This window comes from Hyperolius riggenbachi, chromosome 1 (genome assembly GCF_040937935.1).
Source record: "Hyperolius riggenbachi isolate aHypRig1 chromosome 1, aHypRig1.pri, whole genome shotgun sequence".
Classification (NCBI taxonomy): domain Eukaryota; kingdom Metazoa; phylum Chordata; class Amphibia; order Anura; family Hyperoliidae; genus Hyperolius; species Hyperolius riggenbachi.
In genome coordinates this window covers 322,425,797-322,439,566 of record NC_090646.1, presented here as the reverse complement: position 1 = coordinate 322,439,566, position 13,770 = coordinate 322,425,797, and the positions used below count along the sequence as shown (strand labels likewise).

Genomic DNA, 13,770 nt, shown 5'->3' with positions numbered 1-13,770 from the left:
ATCGCAAAACGTTTTATGAAAAAATACAAACAAATTCCTACTGATTTTTTTTTTTTGCAACCTGCAAACTATATGATCCAGCAGACACCAATGGATGCACTGCATCAGTGCCTGAGTCTCAGCAATCATGTTTGGTAACCTTAGAACCCCAGCATCTGAATTTTCCAACTTCACAGTTGAAGAACTGTGGTTCAGATTCGCAAACTCTGTGTTTTGATACTTACGTTTCCACACCTTGCTCTAGTTCGGCGAATGGTTCAGAGCATCTGTTATGTGAACCTGAAATCACAGAATCCTTGCCTTGTCCAGAAAATGTTCCAGTAAATTCGCCCTGTACCATGAATTACTCAGTAGTTCTGTCCAATGAAGCTCAGGTCACAGAACCATTATGCTGTCCAGCAGGTGCTTCCATGGTTCTGCCCTGCAACATGAACTGTTCAGTGATCCGGTCCAGTGAAGCTGAGATCGCAGGGTCTTATGCTTCATCCAGTACTTTGGATACCTCAAGATCTCTAGCAGAGGACTAAGAGGCTCTGCTTACTTCAGTTGGTGTTGCAGTAATATTCACCTGTTTAGCAGCTGTCTTAGAATTACAGTCCACTCTAGTAAAACTTGATGAATCTCTGTCCAGTGAAACAGAGGCCATTAAAGCATTGTCCTCATCAGCAAGTGTTTTGCATGCCTTGCCCTGTACACAGTCTGATTTGGCTAATGTTGTTGAATCCCTGCCTGATGTTGTAGCAGCTGCCAGCCAGGGAACTCCAGCCCTGTCCTCTGAATGCTTCAGAAGTCTTGCCCGGTAACATGGATAATTCTGACTCTCTGGTAAAAATAACAGAAGTCTCAGAATTTCAGTCCTGTTTAGTGAGTGTTCCTGAAATCATATCTTGGAAAATTCTGGTTCTCTGTCAAGTGTGGCAGAGGTTCCAGAGTCCCCTTCCTGTCCAGTGAGTTTCTTAGTCTTGCCCAGTTCAGTGGGGGTTGCTGCAATACTGACTTGTTTGGCAGCTCTTTTGGAGCTCCAATCCAGTGTAGTTGTCGATGAGTCTCTGTCCAGTTCAGAGGAAGTTGTGGAGACTCTATCTGGTTCAGTGCATACATCAGAAGATTTGTCTTGTCCTGTTAATGCCCCTGAACATGACTTATTAATAACCCTGGTGGAATCAGTGACCCCTAAGTCTGATTCTGTATTCTTTAGTGAGAGTCCAGTAACTGTGGGGTCTAGTCATGATGATTTTCTGCCCAGTCCTGGTTTCGGTCCTATCGTGACTGACTCTGAGGTCCGCAGTTCCTTGACGTGCCCAGAAGTTTCTCTTGTACCAGTGTGTCCCGATGTGCTCTGTGTGCCTGAATGATCAAGTGTGTCTTTTGTGTCATCGTACTCAGATGCTTCCTTAGTGGTGAAATCTTCTGATTTTGCCAGTCTTTCTGCATGCCCAGAGATGGTTCTGGTCCCTGAAAGCCCTGATCTCGATGTTTGTCCTTGTAACCCTGATTCTGGAATTGCCCTAGGTTCCATAAGGGTTCTTGATAGTTCTCCATGTGAGCCTAAAGGGCGTTCTAACCTCTTGGGATCTCTATGGAACTTCAAAGTGTTCTGGGAGATTTCTGAGGAAACTTGTCCTGGTGCCTTGGACTGGTTCGACAGTGGGTACTGTGTTGGAAAGAACAGTTCCGGTGGGCATTGCATTAAAAGGTTTGGCATTTTTGGACAGTCCCTGGAAGGTGGTGGGTATCACTCAGAGAGTTTCGGGTTTTTTTTCCCCTGAAAATCACAGTTCTGATGGGTATCACACTGGGGCTTGTAGTACTGATGGGCATGGTTCTGGATGTTCTGGTTCCGATTGGTTCAGTCTCGGTGTGCCTGATTCTGAAATTTGGTCTTGTCAGGCTGTCCCGACCTTCAAGAGTTATCAGTCAGATCAGTTTGCTGGACTTTCTACATCTGATTTTCTGGTTTAGGTGATTCAGGAGAATTATGCCAGTTTCTATAGGCATCTGGAATCCGCCTTTAAAGGAGGGGGGTACTGTAAGGATCCCTCCTGTAGCATATTCTTTCCGTTGCAGTGGAGCTGCAAACGGACAGTTCTGGCTTATTGGCTTGCATTTGGTTGTGCATTTGCAATGGGTCTCATTGTCATTTGCAATCGCTCTGCAGTTCTGGGCAGCTCAGGATGCTGTCAATTGCTTGTTGCAGCTGAGCTGCGGCCAGATAGCCCTAGATTTCCTGCATGCATGTTGTTACCTACTTCTGCATGTATTTCTTATGGGGGTCCTTTGCATTCACAGCCAGCTAGCAAATAGTAATCAAGCCAGCTCAGAATTGGGTGATTACCATTCAGCTGTGTGGAGATTTCCATACCTGCATCCATTGGCTGATGCCAGCATAAAAGTTTGCCTCCCATTTCTTACCCCGCCCATCATAGTGGTCAGTACGCTGATCTACTGGGCACCCTGTTACTTTGTATAGTTCTGTTATTGTAGTTTTATGCAATCTTATTGCTAGTTCTTGATAAATACATATGCAGACTTGCTAATATATATTTATCCGTTAGTTGAGATGTTTGTTATTTTTCTTATCATTGTGTATTGCCTAGTTCCATGCTTGATGGACGTTCGCTGCATCCGCGGTGGATCAGTGAAGTTTATTATCCAGATAGCTTGGATTCTGCCATCACCACGTTGGTGACTGGTAGTATTCCTGCTACTCTAGTTTCAGGGAACGTAACTATAGGCTGCAGTTGCTATTATTTACGTTCTATCCTGTAGTCTTGCATGGGTGGATGCTTGCTGGTGACTGTTGTTAGCCAGCTTGCTCTGCTTCTGTGGACGTGACTGTGAGCTGCGGTTGCTGCTAGTTACGCTGCAATCTATAGTCCTGTCTTGTACCTGTCTGAATACTTGCGATCGCTAAGGCAGCACAGTGCGAACTAAGGCAGCGCAACATCGCACTGCGCTGCCATTGTGTTTTATTTGTAGCAATATCGGAAGCCCAGAGCTGCAGTTGCTCAGGGCAGCCTGTGTAACCTCTGTGTGCATGGATAGGGAACTGGCTAATGGACAGAAAACAAAGAGTTGTGGTCAATGATCATACTCAAAATTGGTGACTGTTAGCAGTGGGGTCCCACAGGGGTCTGTACTGGGCCCAGTGCTCTTCAATTTATTTATTAATGACCTAGTAGATGCAGTAGAAAGCAATGTTGCTATTTTTGCAGATGATACAAAATTGTGCAGAATCATCAACTCTCAGGAAGATAGTGACATATTGCAACAGGATCTGGATAGGATGGCTATATGGGCACATAAATGGCAGATGAAATTCAATGTTGAACAATGTATAAAGTCATGCATTTTGGTTGTACTAATGTTCTAGCACCATATAAAATAAATGGGATACAGTTGGGGACATCAAACTTGGAGAAGGACTTAGGAGTACTCATCGACAACAAGTTAAATAATCACACCCAATGCCAAGCCGCTGCAACTAAAGCTAATAAAATTTTGGGATGCATTAAAAGAGAAATAAAAACTTGAGATGCTAGCATAATATTGCCCCTGTTTAACTTTCTAGTAAGGCCACATCTGGAATATGGAATTCAGTTCTGGGCACCACATTACAAAAAAGATATTGCAGTTTTAGAGCGGGTGCAGAGACAAGCAACAAAATTGATACGTGGGATGGAAGGTCTCACTTACCAAGAAAGGTTAAATAAACTGGGTTTATTTAGTCAAGAGAAAAGACGCCTTAGAGGGGATCTAATTAACATGTATAAATACATCAGAGGGCAATATAAAAGCTTGGCGGATGAGCTTTTTGTCCCTAGGCCTTCTCAAAGGACTAGAGGACATGATCTGCGCATGGAGGAAAAACATTTTAGCCATTTATTTAGGAAAGGGTTCTTTACAGTAAGAGTGATTAAGATGTGGAATGCATTGCCACAGGAAGTAGTTATGGCACATTCTATACATGCATTTAAAGGGGGCTTAGATGCTTTCCTTGCATTGAAAGACATCCATGGCTACAATTACTAGGTAATGCCCAGTGGTGTTGATCCAGGGATATTATCTGATTACCATCTGGAGTCGGGAAGGAATTTTTTCCCTTTTGGGGCTAATTGGACCATGCCTTGTAAGGGTTTTTCGCCTTCCTCTGGATCAACAGGGATGTGTGAGGGAGCAGGCTGGTGTTGTACTTTGTTCTCTCGTTGAACTCGATGAACGTATCTCTTTTTTCAACCTAAATAACTATGTAACTATCTTGTTATTTCCTAAGATGTCTGAGACAGTTCTGCATGGATCTTTAAAAACCTACCAATATTTTGTCTCAGACACTCTTGATTAATGAACCCCCCAGTGATTCTTATTAGAGTGACCAGATTTTTCTGGGTTCAACCTGGGACGGGGGGGGGGGGGGGAAGAATGGGGGTAGAGGTGGGTGCATGAAAAATGGGCGTGGCCATGACATTGTATGGGCAGAGCCAATGTAGTGATGTAACAGCAAGGCATAAGAAAGCAGTGTTTCCGCCATGATGTGGTGAAACGAGGATTCGCATCATGGGTGTGCAGAAATTCTATTTATTAGTATACCATAACCCCAAAGCAGCAAATATAGCCAACTATGACCATTAAATAATCAATGCAGCAACAGACACCAGAAGATTTCGGTGAAGTTGCGACGAAAAACATGAAGGTTACGTTGTGTGGCGCGCCGAACAATGGGTGTGGCCATGGACCAGAATGTGGGTGTGGCCACGGGTGGAGACAAATTTTCATGAACTTAGCAATGTGGGACCTTAGATTAGGACAGTGGTGGCGAACCTTTTGGAGGCCGAGTGCCCAAACTGCAACCCAAAAGTCACTTTATCTATCACAAAGTGGCAACAGCAATTTAAACTACATACAAACATTTTAACTCATACATGAACATTATAGAAAATCCAAGTTGAAAATAAACTGTGAAGATAAACAATTTCATCCATCCTACTCCTCAAAAATGTATTCATTTTTTTTAGAATCTTCCAGTTTTATTTTCTGTTTTAAACAGCTAAAAAAGTAGGTTAAATGCTATTGTCTCATATGATGATTCAGCTTTTCCCATAGTCTTGCAGTTAGCAATCATGTGACCCCCAAAAAGACACATTCAGCAATCATAATGCCCCCAACAAGACAAATTTAGCAATCATGAGGCCCCCAACAAATCATGAGGCTCCCAACAAGACACATTCAGCTATCTTGAGGCCCCCAACAAATCATGAGGCCCACACCAAGACAAATTCAGCAATCATGATGCCCCCAACAAGACAAATTCAGCAATCATGAGGCCCCCAACAAGACAAATTCAGCAATCATGAGGCCCCCAACAAGACACATTCAGCAATCTTGAGACCCCTAAAAAATCATGAGGCCCCCAATAAGACAAATTCAGCAATCATGAGGCCCCCAACAAGACAAATTCAGCAGTCATGAGGCACATAAATATACAGCATTTCACATAAATAGGCAGAATGTCCACTTTAAATGTTAGACACCTCTCACCTGGCTTCTCAATTCTCCTCTACTGGCTGCTGTGCCTGGCAATACTGTTTTTGACTGGATTGGGGATGACGTGTGGGCTGAAAAGCCTTGCGGCGATGCTTTGGCCGGGCTGGCGGTGATGTTGGGTTGTGCTTGGCTGTTTGAAGTAAATGCTGGCCTGACTGGTGGTGATGCTGTGGCCTTTTTGACAGTGATTGTGGGCTGGTTGGCTGCTGGTGATGCTGGGCTGGCTGGCCTGGCTAGTTTAGGTAGTGACAGGTGCCCCCTAGTTTAGGTAGCGCCAGGAGCCCCCCAGTTTAGGTAGTAACAGCCCCCCCAGGTTAGGAAGTGACAGGGACCCCCAGTAAGGTAGTGACAGGCGCCCCCCAAGGTTAGAAAGTGACAGGGATCCCCCGTTTAGGTAGTGAGTGACAGGGACCCCCAGTCCAGTTAGGTAAGGACAGGTGTCCCCAGGTTAGGAAGTGACAGGGACCCCCATTTAGGTAGTGAGTGACAGGGACCCCAAGTTAGGAAGTGACAGGGACCCCCATTTAGGTAGTGAGTGACAGGGACCCCCATTTAGGTAGTGAGTGACAGCAGGGACCCCCATTTAGGTAGTGAGTGACAGCAGGGACCCCCATTTAGGTAGTTAATGACAGGGACCCCCGTTTAGGTAGTGAGTGACAGGGACCCCCATTTAGGTAGTGAGTGACAGCAGGGACCCCCATTTAGGTAGTGAGTGACAGGCGCCCCCGTTTTAGGTAGTGAGTGACAGGGACCCACGTTTAGGTAGTGAGTGACAGGGACCCCCGCTTAGGTAGTGAGTGACAGGCGCCCCTGTTTAGGTAGTGAGTGACAGGGACCCCCGTTTAGGTAGTGAGTGACAGGGACCCCCATTTAGGTAGTGAGTGACAGGGACTCCCATTTAGGTAGTGAGTGACAGGGACCCCCGTTTAGGTAGTGAGTGACAGAGACCCCCGTTTAGGTAGTGAGTGACAGGAACCCCTATTTAGGTAGTGAGTGACAGGGACCCCCGTTTAGGTAGTGAGTGACAGGGACCCCCCCTTAGATAGTGACAGGGACCCCCACTTAGGTAGCGAGTGATAGGGACCCCTCTGGCCGCCGCTCCCACCTACCTCGCAGCCAGCACAGCAGCGTCAGACCTCAATCAGCCGGTGACCCGACCAGTAAGAGCGGGCGCCGGGCACACCGCTCTATATGCGGAAGTGATGTCACTTCCGCATATCAGTGTGGTGTGCTAGGTCCTAGCGCCCGCACTATTGGGCGCCGCCTGATCGAGGTCTGACGTGGGGCAGAGGCGGCCGGGGGGAGAGCCACGGCTGGGGGGGGGCCAGGCGCTGCGGGCAATGAACTGGCACGGCGTCTATAGATGCCGCAGCCAGTTCATGCATACGATGGCCAGAGTCCCGAGGCTGGGACGTCCCGCTGCTAAAAGTGGGACGTTTCCCGGGACCTCATGCAGCCTGGGACAGCGGACCCCGAAGGCGGAACGCGTCCCGGGTAAAGCGGGACATATGGTCACCGTTTTCTTATGGACTGAATGATACAGTAGGGCGGTGCTAGGTGTCCCCCCCCCAAGCTGTCTCTTCCCCCACCTAATTGTGATCTCTGCAGCCTCTGCAGGTTATAGTGGCAGTGGAGCGCATTCACCTGTCTGGCTGGCATGTGCCTTCCTGACTGTGTCCTCCTGCATCCATCCTTGTTGACCAGTGTTGTGGAGATGTTGCACCAGCAATGGTTTGTTACCGTTATTCTTCAGGGGCCCCAGGTGAGTGTCCATACTGGGCATGTTCAAGTAAGGTCCAGGCATGCCCAGTAGAATGAAAGCGTTCGTGCACCTCATTTTCCTCTGTGCATGAATGCTTCATTCTGCATCTACTGACATGCTCCTCCATGGCCGTGCTTGCACCCTGAAGAAACCCTAATGAGACAGATAGGTAGAGAAGGTCCCAGTGCTGGAATTGTGGGGTATAAGAGGGTATGACAAGCCTCTGGACAATTGAGAGACTTCCCACTACTGAGGTAAGTTTATTTCATTTAACTTCAGGATTGCTTTAATACACATCTGAACCAACCCCATACCAACCACACTTGATCTGGATTTTTGCAGTGGGCTCCTGGCAAAAATATAGATAAATCTTCACTGCTATTGTCTATAGTTACATTTTACCTGTTTTTACCATTCCCTTCTGCTTCCTCTTTCTAGCATCCCAAGGGCCCCTCCTCCAGTGCTGCCCTGTAGCTGCAGCTCAGATAAAATTGCAGAGTAACACCCAAGAACACCTAGAAGCCGTATAAAAGTAGGCAGCATTAAAGCGCCTTGATGCAATTAAGAACAGGAGAGTTTCAATCTGACCGGCCACTGGTGTAGTTAGAATACCATACTCCACTGTGCAACTCTGAATGTATTGGTAGAGCATGTCACACGCTGGTTTTCAAATGCATTCACACCAGGTGCATGTTATGTCAAGGGCTCAGAATAAAAAAGAAAAAAGCCTGGGCAGTGTAAAGTTATTTTAAAATGTAAAGCAGCCGTGGCAAAAAATGGATAGGCATAAGTCAAAAGAAAGAGGCGCACGAAGCGTGGCCAAAACATGATGTGGGTGGAGCCAAATACTAACAGTTTTTAGGCTAAATTGCACCCAGGGGGCAAGGGTGTAAAATGCGCCCCCAATATGGAGACAGGTATATGTGCCCGCAGTATAGGTAGCCAGCTATAGGTCCCCCCCAGTATAAGTAGCCCATATAGTTGCCCGCAGTATAGGTTAGATAGGTAGGTGCCCCCATATAGGTTAGATAGGTAGGTGCCCCCATATAGGTTAGTTAGGTAGGTGCCTCCAATATAGGTAGCAAATATATTTGCCCCAGTATAGGTTAGATAGGTAGGTGCTCCCATACAGGTTAGATAGGTAGGTGCCCATGGGCGTTCGCAAAAAAATTTCCAGGTGTGGGCAAAAAGGGGGGGGAAGAAGAAGCGCGTCGCGCCGAAACTTTGGGGTGGTGTTGCGCGCGCCAAAAAGTGGGGCTACGTCATGCCGAAAAATGGATGTGGTCATGAACCAGAATGTGGGTGTGGTCGCGGGTGGATACAAGTTTACATGAACTTAGCAATGGTGGGACATTAGATTAGGACAGTGGTGGCGAACCTTTTGGAGGTCGAGTGCCCAAACTGCAACCCAAAAGTCACTTTACTATCGCAACGTGCCAACAGCAATTTAAACTAAATACAAACGTTTTAACTCATACATGAACATTATGGAAAATCCAAGTTGAAAATAAACTGTGAAGATAAACAATTTCATCCATCCGACTCTTGAAAAATGTATTCATTTTTTTAGAACCTCCCAGTTTCATTTTCTGTTTTAAAAAGCTGAAAAAGTAGGTTTAATGCTATTGTCTCATATGATGATGATTCCGCTTTTTCCATAGTCTCGCAGTTAGCAATCATGTGACCCTCAACAAGACAAATTTAGCAATCATGAGGTCCCCCATCAAGACAAATTTAGCAATTATGAGGCTCCCAACATGACCAACTCAGCAATCATGAGGCTCCCAACATGACCAACTCAGCAATCATGAGGCCCCCAACAAGACAAATTCAGCAATCATGAGGCCCCCAACAAGACAAATTCAGCGATCTTGAGGCCCCCAACAAATCATGAGGCCCCCAACAAGACAAATTCAGCAGTCATGAGGCACATAAATAGACAGCATTTCACATAAATAGGCAGAATGCCCCCTTAATATGGTAGACACCTCTCACTTGGCAGCAGTTCCCCAAAATACACTCAATCTGACAGCAGTGGTTACCCAAAAATAGGTAGCTCCAGGTCTATAGGTGTCCCCAGAATAGGTGGCCAGTGGTATAGATGTCCCCAGAACAGGTAGCCAGGGGTAGTGATGTCCCCAGAACAGGTAGCCAGGGGTATATGTGCCCAGTATATGTAGGCAGGGGTATATGTGTCCAGTATATGTAGCCAGAGGTATATGTGTCCTGTATATGTAGGCAGGGGTATATGTGCCCAGTATCTGTAGTCAGGGGTATATGTGCCCAGTATATGTAGTCAGGGGTATATGTCCCCAGTATATGTAGCCAGGGGTACATGTCCCCAGTATATGTAGCCAGAGGTATAGATGACCCCAGTATATGTAGTCAGGGGTATATGCGCCCAGTATATGTAGGCAGGGGTATATGTGCCCAGTATATGTAGTCAGGTGTATATGTGCCCAGTATATGTAGTCAGGGGTATATGTGCCCAGTATATGTAGTCAGGGGTATATGTCCCCAGTATATGTAGTCAGGGTTATATGTGCCCAGTATATGTAGGCAGGTGTATATGTGCCCAGTATATGTAGTCAGGGGTATATGTGCCCAGTATATGTATTCAGGGGTATATGTGCCCAGTATATATAGCCAGGGGTATATGTGCCCAGTATATGTAGTCAGGGGTATATGTGCCCAGTATATGTAGCCAGGGGTATATGTGCCCAGTATATGTAGTCAGGGGTATATGTGCCCAGTATATGTAGTCAGGGGTATATGTCCCCAGTATATGTAGGCAGGTGTATATGTGCCCAGTATATGTTGTCGGGGGTATATGTGCCCAGTATATGTTGTCGGGGGTATATGTGCCCAGTATATGTAGCCAGGGGTATATGTGTCCGGGATCGGTTGAAAAGGGCGCCCGAGCTGCCTGTATGAAAAGGGCGCCGCCATAGACATCAATGTTATTTCTGGAAATATGGGTTACAAGGTGTAGAAAAGGGCGCCCGAGTTTTGATATAGGCTACAAGCGGGCTCCCCTTTGTAGCCCATATTTTTTTGGCTACAGTAAGGTGCCCCTTTGTAGCCCATATTATTGCCTTTCTTTCTTGCCTAAGTTTTTATATGGGCTACAAGTGCTGGAAGCCGAATTATTTCATTCCCCCACTATCCATGGCAGCCTGGAGGGGGAATAGTAATTTACACATCCCGGAGTTTTTTTTCTAGCCGAAGTTTTTATATGGGCTACACCAGGCGCCTTTTTTGTAGCCGAAGTTTATATGGGCTACACCAGGCGCCTTTTTTGTAGCCGAAGTTGGTATATATGGGCTCCACCAGGTGCCCTTTTTTACCGGCGCCCTTTTCATGTAGACCCATGTGCCCAGTATAAGTAGGCAGGGGTATATGTGCCCAGTATATGTAGCCAGGGGTATATGTGCCCAGTATATGTAGGTAGGGCAGGGGTGTATGTGCCCAGTATATGTAGTCAGGGGTATATGTGCCCAGTATATGTAGTCAGGGGTATATGTCCCCAGTATATGTAGTCAGGGTTATATGTCCCCAGTATATGTAGGCAGGTGTATATGTGCCCAGTATATGTAGTCGGGGGTGTATGTGCCCAGTATATGTAGCCAGGGGTATATGTGCCCAGTATATGTAGGCAGGGGTATATGTGCCCAGTATATGTAGCCAGGGGTATATGTGCCTAGTATATGTAGGCAGGGCAGGGGTATATGTGGCCAGTACATGTAGCCAGGGGTATATGTGCCCAGTATATGTAGTCAGGGGTATATGTGCCCAGGATATGTAGTCAGGCACTAGATTTCCTCCAAGGACACCATGATGGGGTATCAGGTAGCCTGCATGATATTGCTAGCCTGCCACTGGCAAGCCTCCACTGTGTGGTTCTACATTGGTGAGTTGTCACCACTAATGGTAGACAGGCCTGCTGCCAGGCTGCCACCTGCTGACATAACATTTATTCAAAAATATCATTGACATTTTTTAAAAATAACATTTACATTTTTTTTTTTTATAAATGACTTCATAAATATTTTTTTTATAAATAACCTTGGCAAATAGGCTTAAAAAAATAGGCTGTAGACTGAGCCTGTCTGCTTCAGTTGAGCGTGCATGCAACACCCACACATTTAAGGGCCTTACAGACCTATTACACTCAAACTCGGATTGCTGCTTGGTCGCGTAACTAGTTAGCATTTTAGAGTTCACAAATAGGCCTCCCCCCAAAAATAGGCTGTACACTGACACTGGTCTGCTTGGTTCCATCATAAAGTTCCATTATTCCCTCCGGCATGCCACAGTCCAGGTGTTAGACCCTTCGAAACAAGCTTTCCAGACAGAAACAGTCTTTGTAGTTTTTAAAACTCGAGTGCCCATTGAAGTCTATGGTGGTTCACGCAAATTTGAAGTTTGGAAATTCGAGTTCGCCATTCACAAACCCAAAATTTGAAGTTCACAACATCTCTAATTACTTGTTTACCAGATAAAAATAAAGAATTGTTTTTTGATTTTATGCCAGACAGTTTCACTTTAAACATACTTTTCCTTTCATGGAGGTCAGCACCTCTACCCTGCCCTGGGATTCCATATTCCACTTGTTGCCCCCACCACTATTACTGAGAGTGCTGGGGAGCAGTAGCCGTTACAGCAGATGCCAGTGTTAGTAGCTGGAGAAGAGGAATGACAGTGTGACTAGACACACAGAAGCAGTGGAGTGCAGCAATACCTTACAGGCATGAAGAGAATGTGCATCTATAAAGGCTGACCATACTTCTTTGCTGCTTTCACTTCCTACCAGCTTCGGAAGCTAAAACTGCTTGAACTACCTCCTGTATCCCCGCCCCTCCGTATTTCTGATTAGCAGGAGCAAGGAAGAGGGTGGGGATACAAAGGATTGTACTGTTGCTATTGAGTGAACTAATGAGTGAAAGCAAGCAGGGCTGAAATGATGCAGACATACCTCCCAACTTTTTGAGATGAGAAAGAGGGACACTTAAGCCAGGCCCCTGTCACACCCCTGATCACGCCCCGTCACACCCCTACTCATGCATACCATAAAGATTTCATGAGAAAAATATGTTGTTTTATAATTCAAACAACACTGGTGTTTTCTACCCTGGTTCATTTTTCTTGATATTAACATTTTACAATTAGTAATATATAAATTTAAAGGTGGGGATTAAGTTTAGAGTCAATCAAACACATTTTTTTTAGTAGAGAAATATATATATTTACATAGAAAGAGGGACAAAGAGGGATAAATGAGGAGGAAAGAGGTACAGACAGAGGGACAGGGCTCCCAAAGAGGGATTGTCCTTCCAAAAGAGGGACAGTTGGGAGCTATGTGCAGACACTGCTCCTATCATGTTAGCAAAGCTGCCCGCTCTGTCCCTGTCTGTAGCCACCGTTGCTGCACACACAGACATGCTTCTGTGTGCAGAGCAAAGTGAGGGGCGGCGGCAGACAAACATGGCCATTATTGTGGGGGATTTCATGGATAGCTATTAGGACAGTTTGTTAACCTGCTCTTCCCTAGGTTCAGCCCTAGTCCCCGGTTTATGGAGCCTGCCCACAAATCCGGCCCTGCTGACTATGATACTGATGCCTCACCTGGCTGACTTCCTGAAATATGAACCAATGGCCCCCTAATGCTTGCTGGCTGCCCCAAATCCAGGTGCACCCAATGGTGAGCTGAAAGAGAAGCTGTCTTCATCTTCAAGGTCTCCTACAACCCAAGCATGTAAGGAGTGTGACACACGTGGTGAATATTGTTCATTAACTAAGCATTATACTGACCTTTGTAAGTGGCAACTGGGTAGGCAGTACTACTCCTTCCTTTGAGAGAAGCTTCCTTTCATCTTCAGTCAACACTAATTCTCCACAACTTCCAGCATTACGACCATTTTGTGGTTGGCCAGATGCTTGCTGTTTTTAATAAAAACAAAGCCATGACAATCAATAAATATATAGCAATAGTCTAATCTAAGTTTTGTGTACGTCACTAGGTTGGATCATTAAGGGGTTGTTTTGTATTATTTTTTTTTTATAATTATTATGCCTGACAGCATTTCATCTGGCATGGCTTCATGTCTGGTGGTTGAACATAGCTGTTCAGTAGAGATGGCCCGAACGGTTCGCCCGGCGGGTAGTTTGCGCGGATTTCAGCTGTCCGCATCCATGAACACATAGCGTGTTCGACCTGCCCCCTATACCTCGTCTTTGAGCTAAACTTTAACCCTCTGCATCAGGGGTGCTCGGATACCCCTTTTCAAAATCTGGGTTGACCCGGATCCGGATACTCAGATATCCGGGTCCAGACCGGATATCCGGATCTGAACTGTTGGGTATCCGAATAGAATCGGGTATCCGACCCTACTATCCGGGCAAATTCGAATATCCGGCTAGAAAAGCAGGAAGTGGCCCTTTAAATTGCCTTAAAACTGTTTTTGAGG

The 13,770-nt window shown here is 46.0% G+C and overlaps 1 protein-coding gene across 4 annotated transcripts in view; it reads right to left on the bottom strand.

The window, feature by feature from the left end:
- The window catches only part of LOC137509743 (cyclic AMP-responsive element-binding protein 3-like protein 3), a 638,953-nt gene that overhangs the window by 465,934 nt on the left and 159,249 nt on the right, over positions 1-13,770 (bottom strand). For all 4 annotated transcript variants that reach the window (XM_068233855.1, XM_068233853.1, XM_068233852.1 and 1 more), the window contains one exon: positions 13,115-13,243. In XM_068233855.1, coding sequence (XP_068089956.1) covers positions 13,115-13,243 — 129 coding nt within the window. The remainder of the gene's footprint in view (positions 1-13,114; positions 13,244-13,770) is intronic.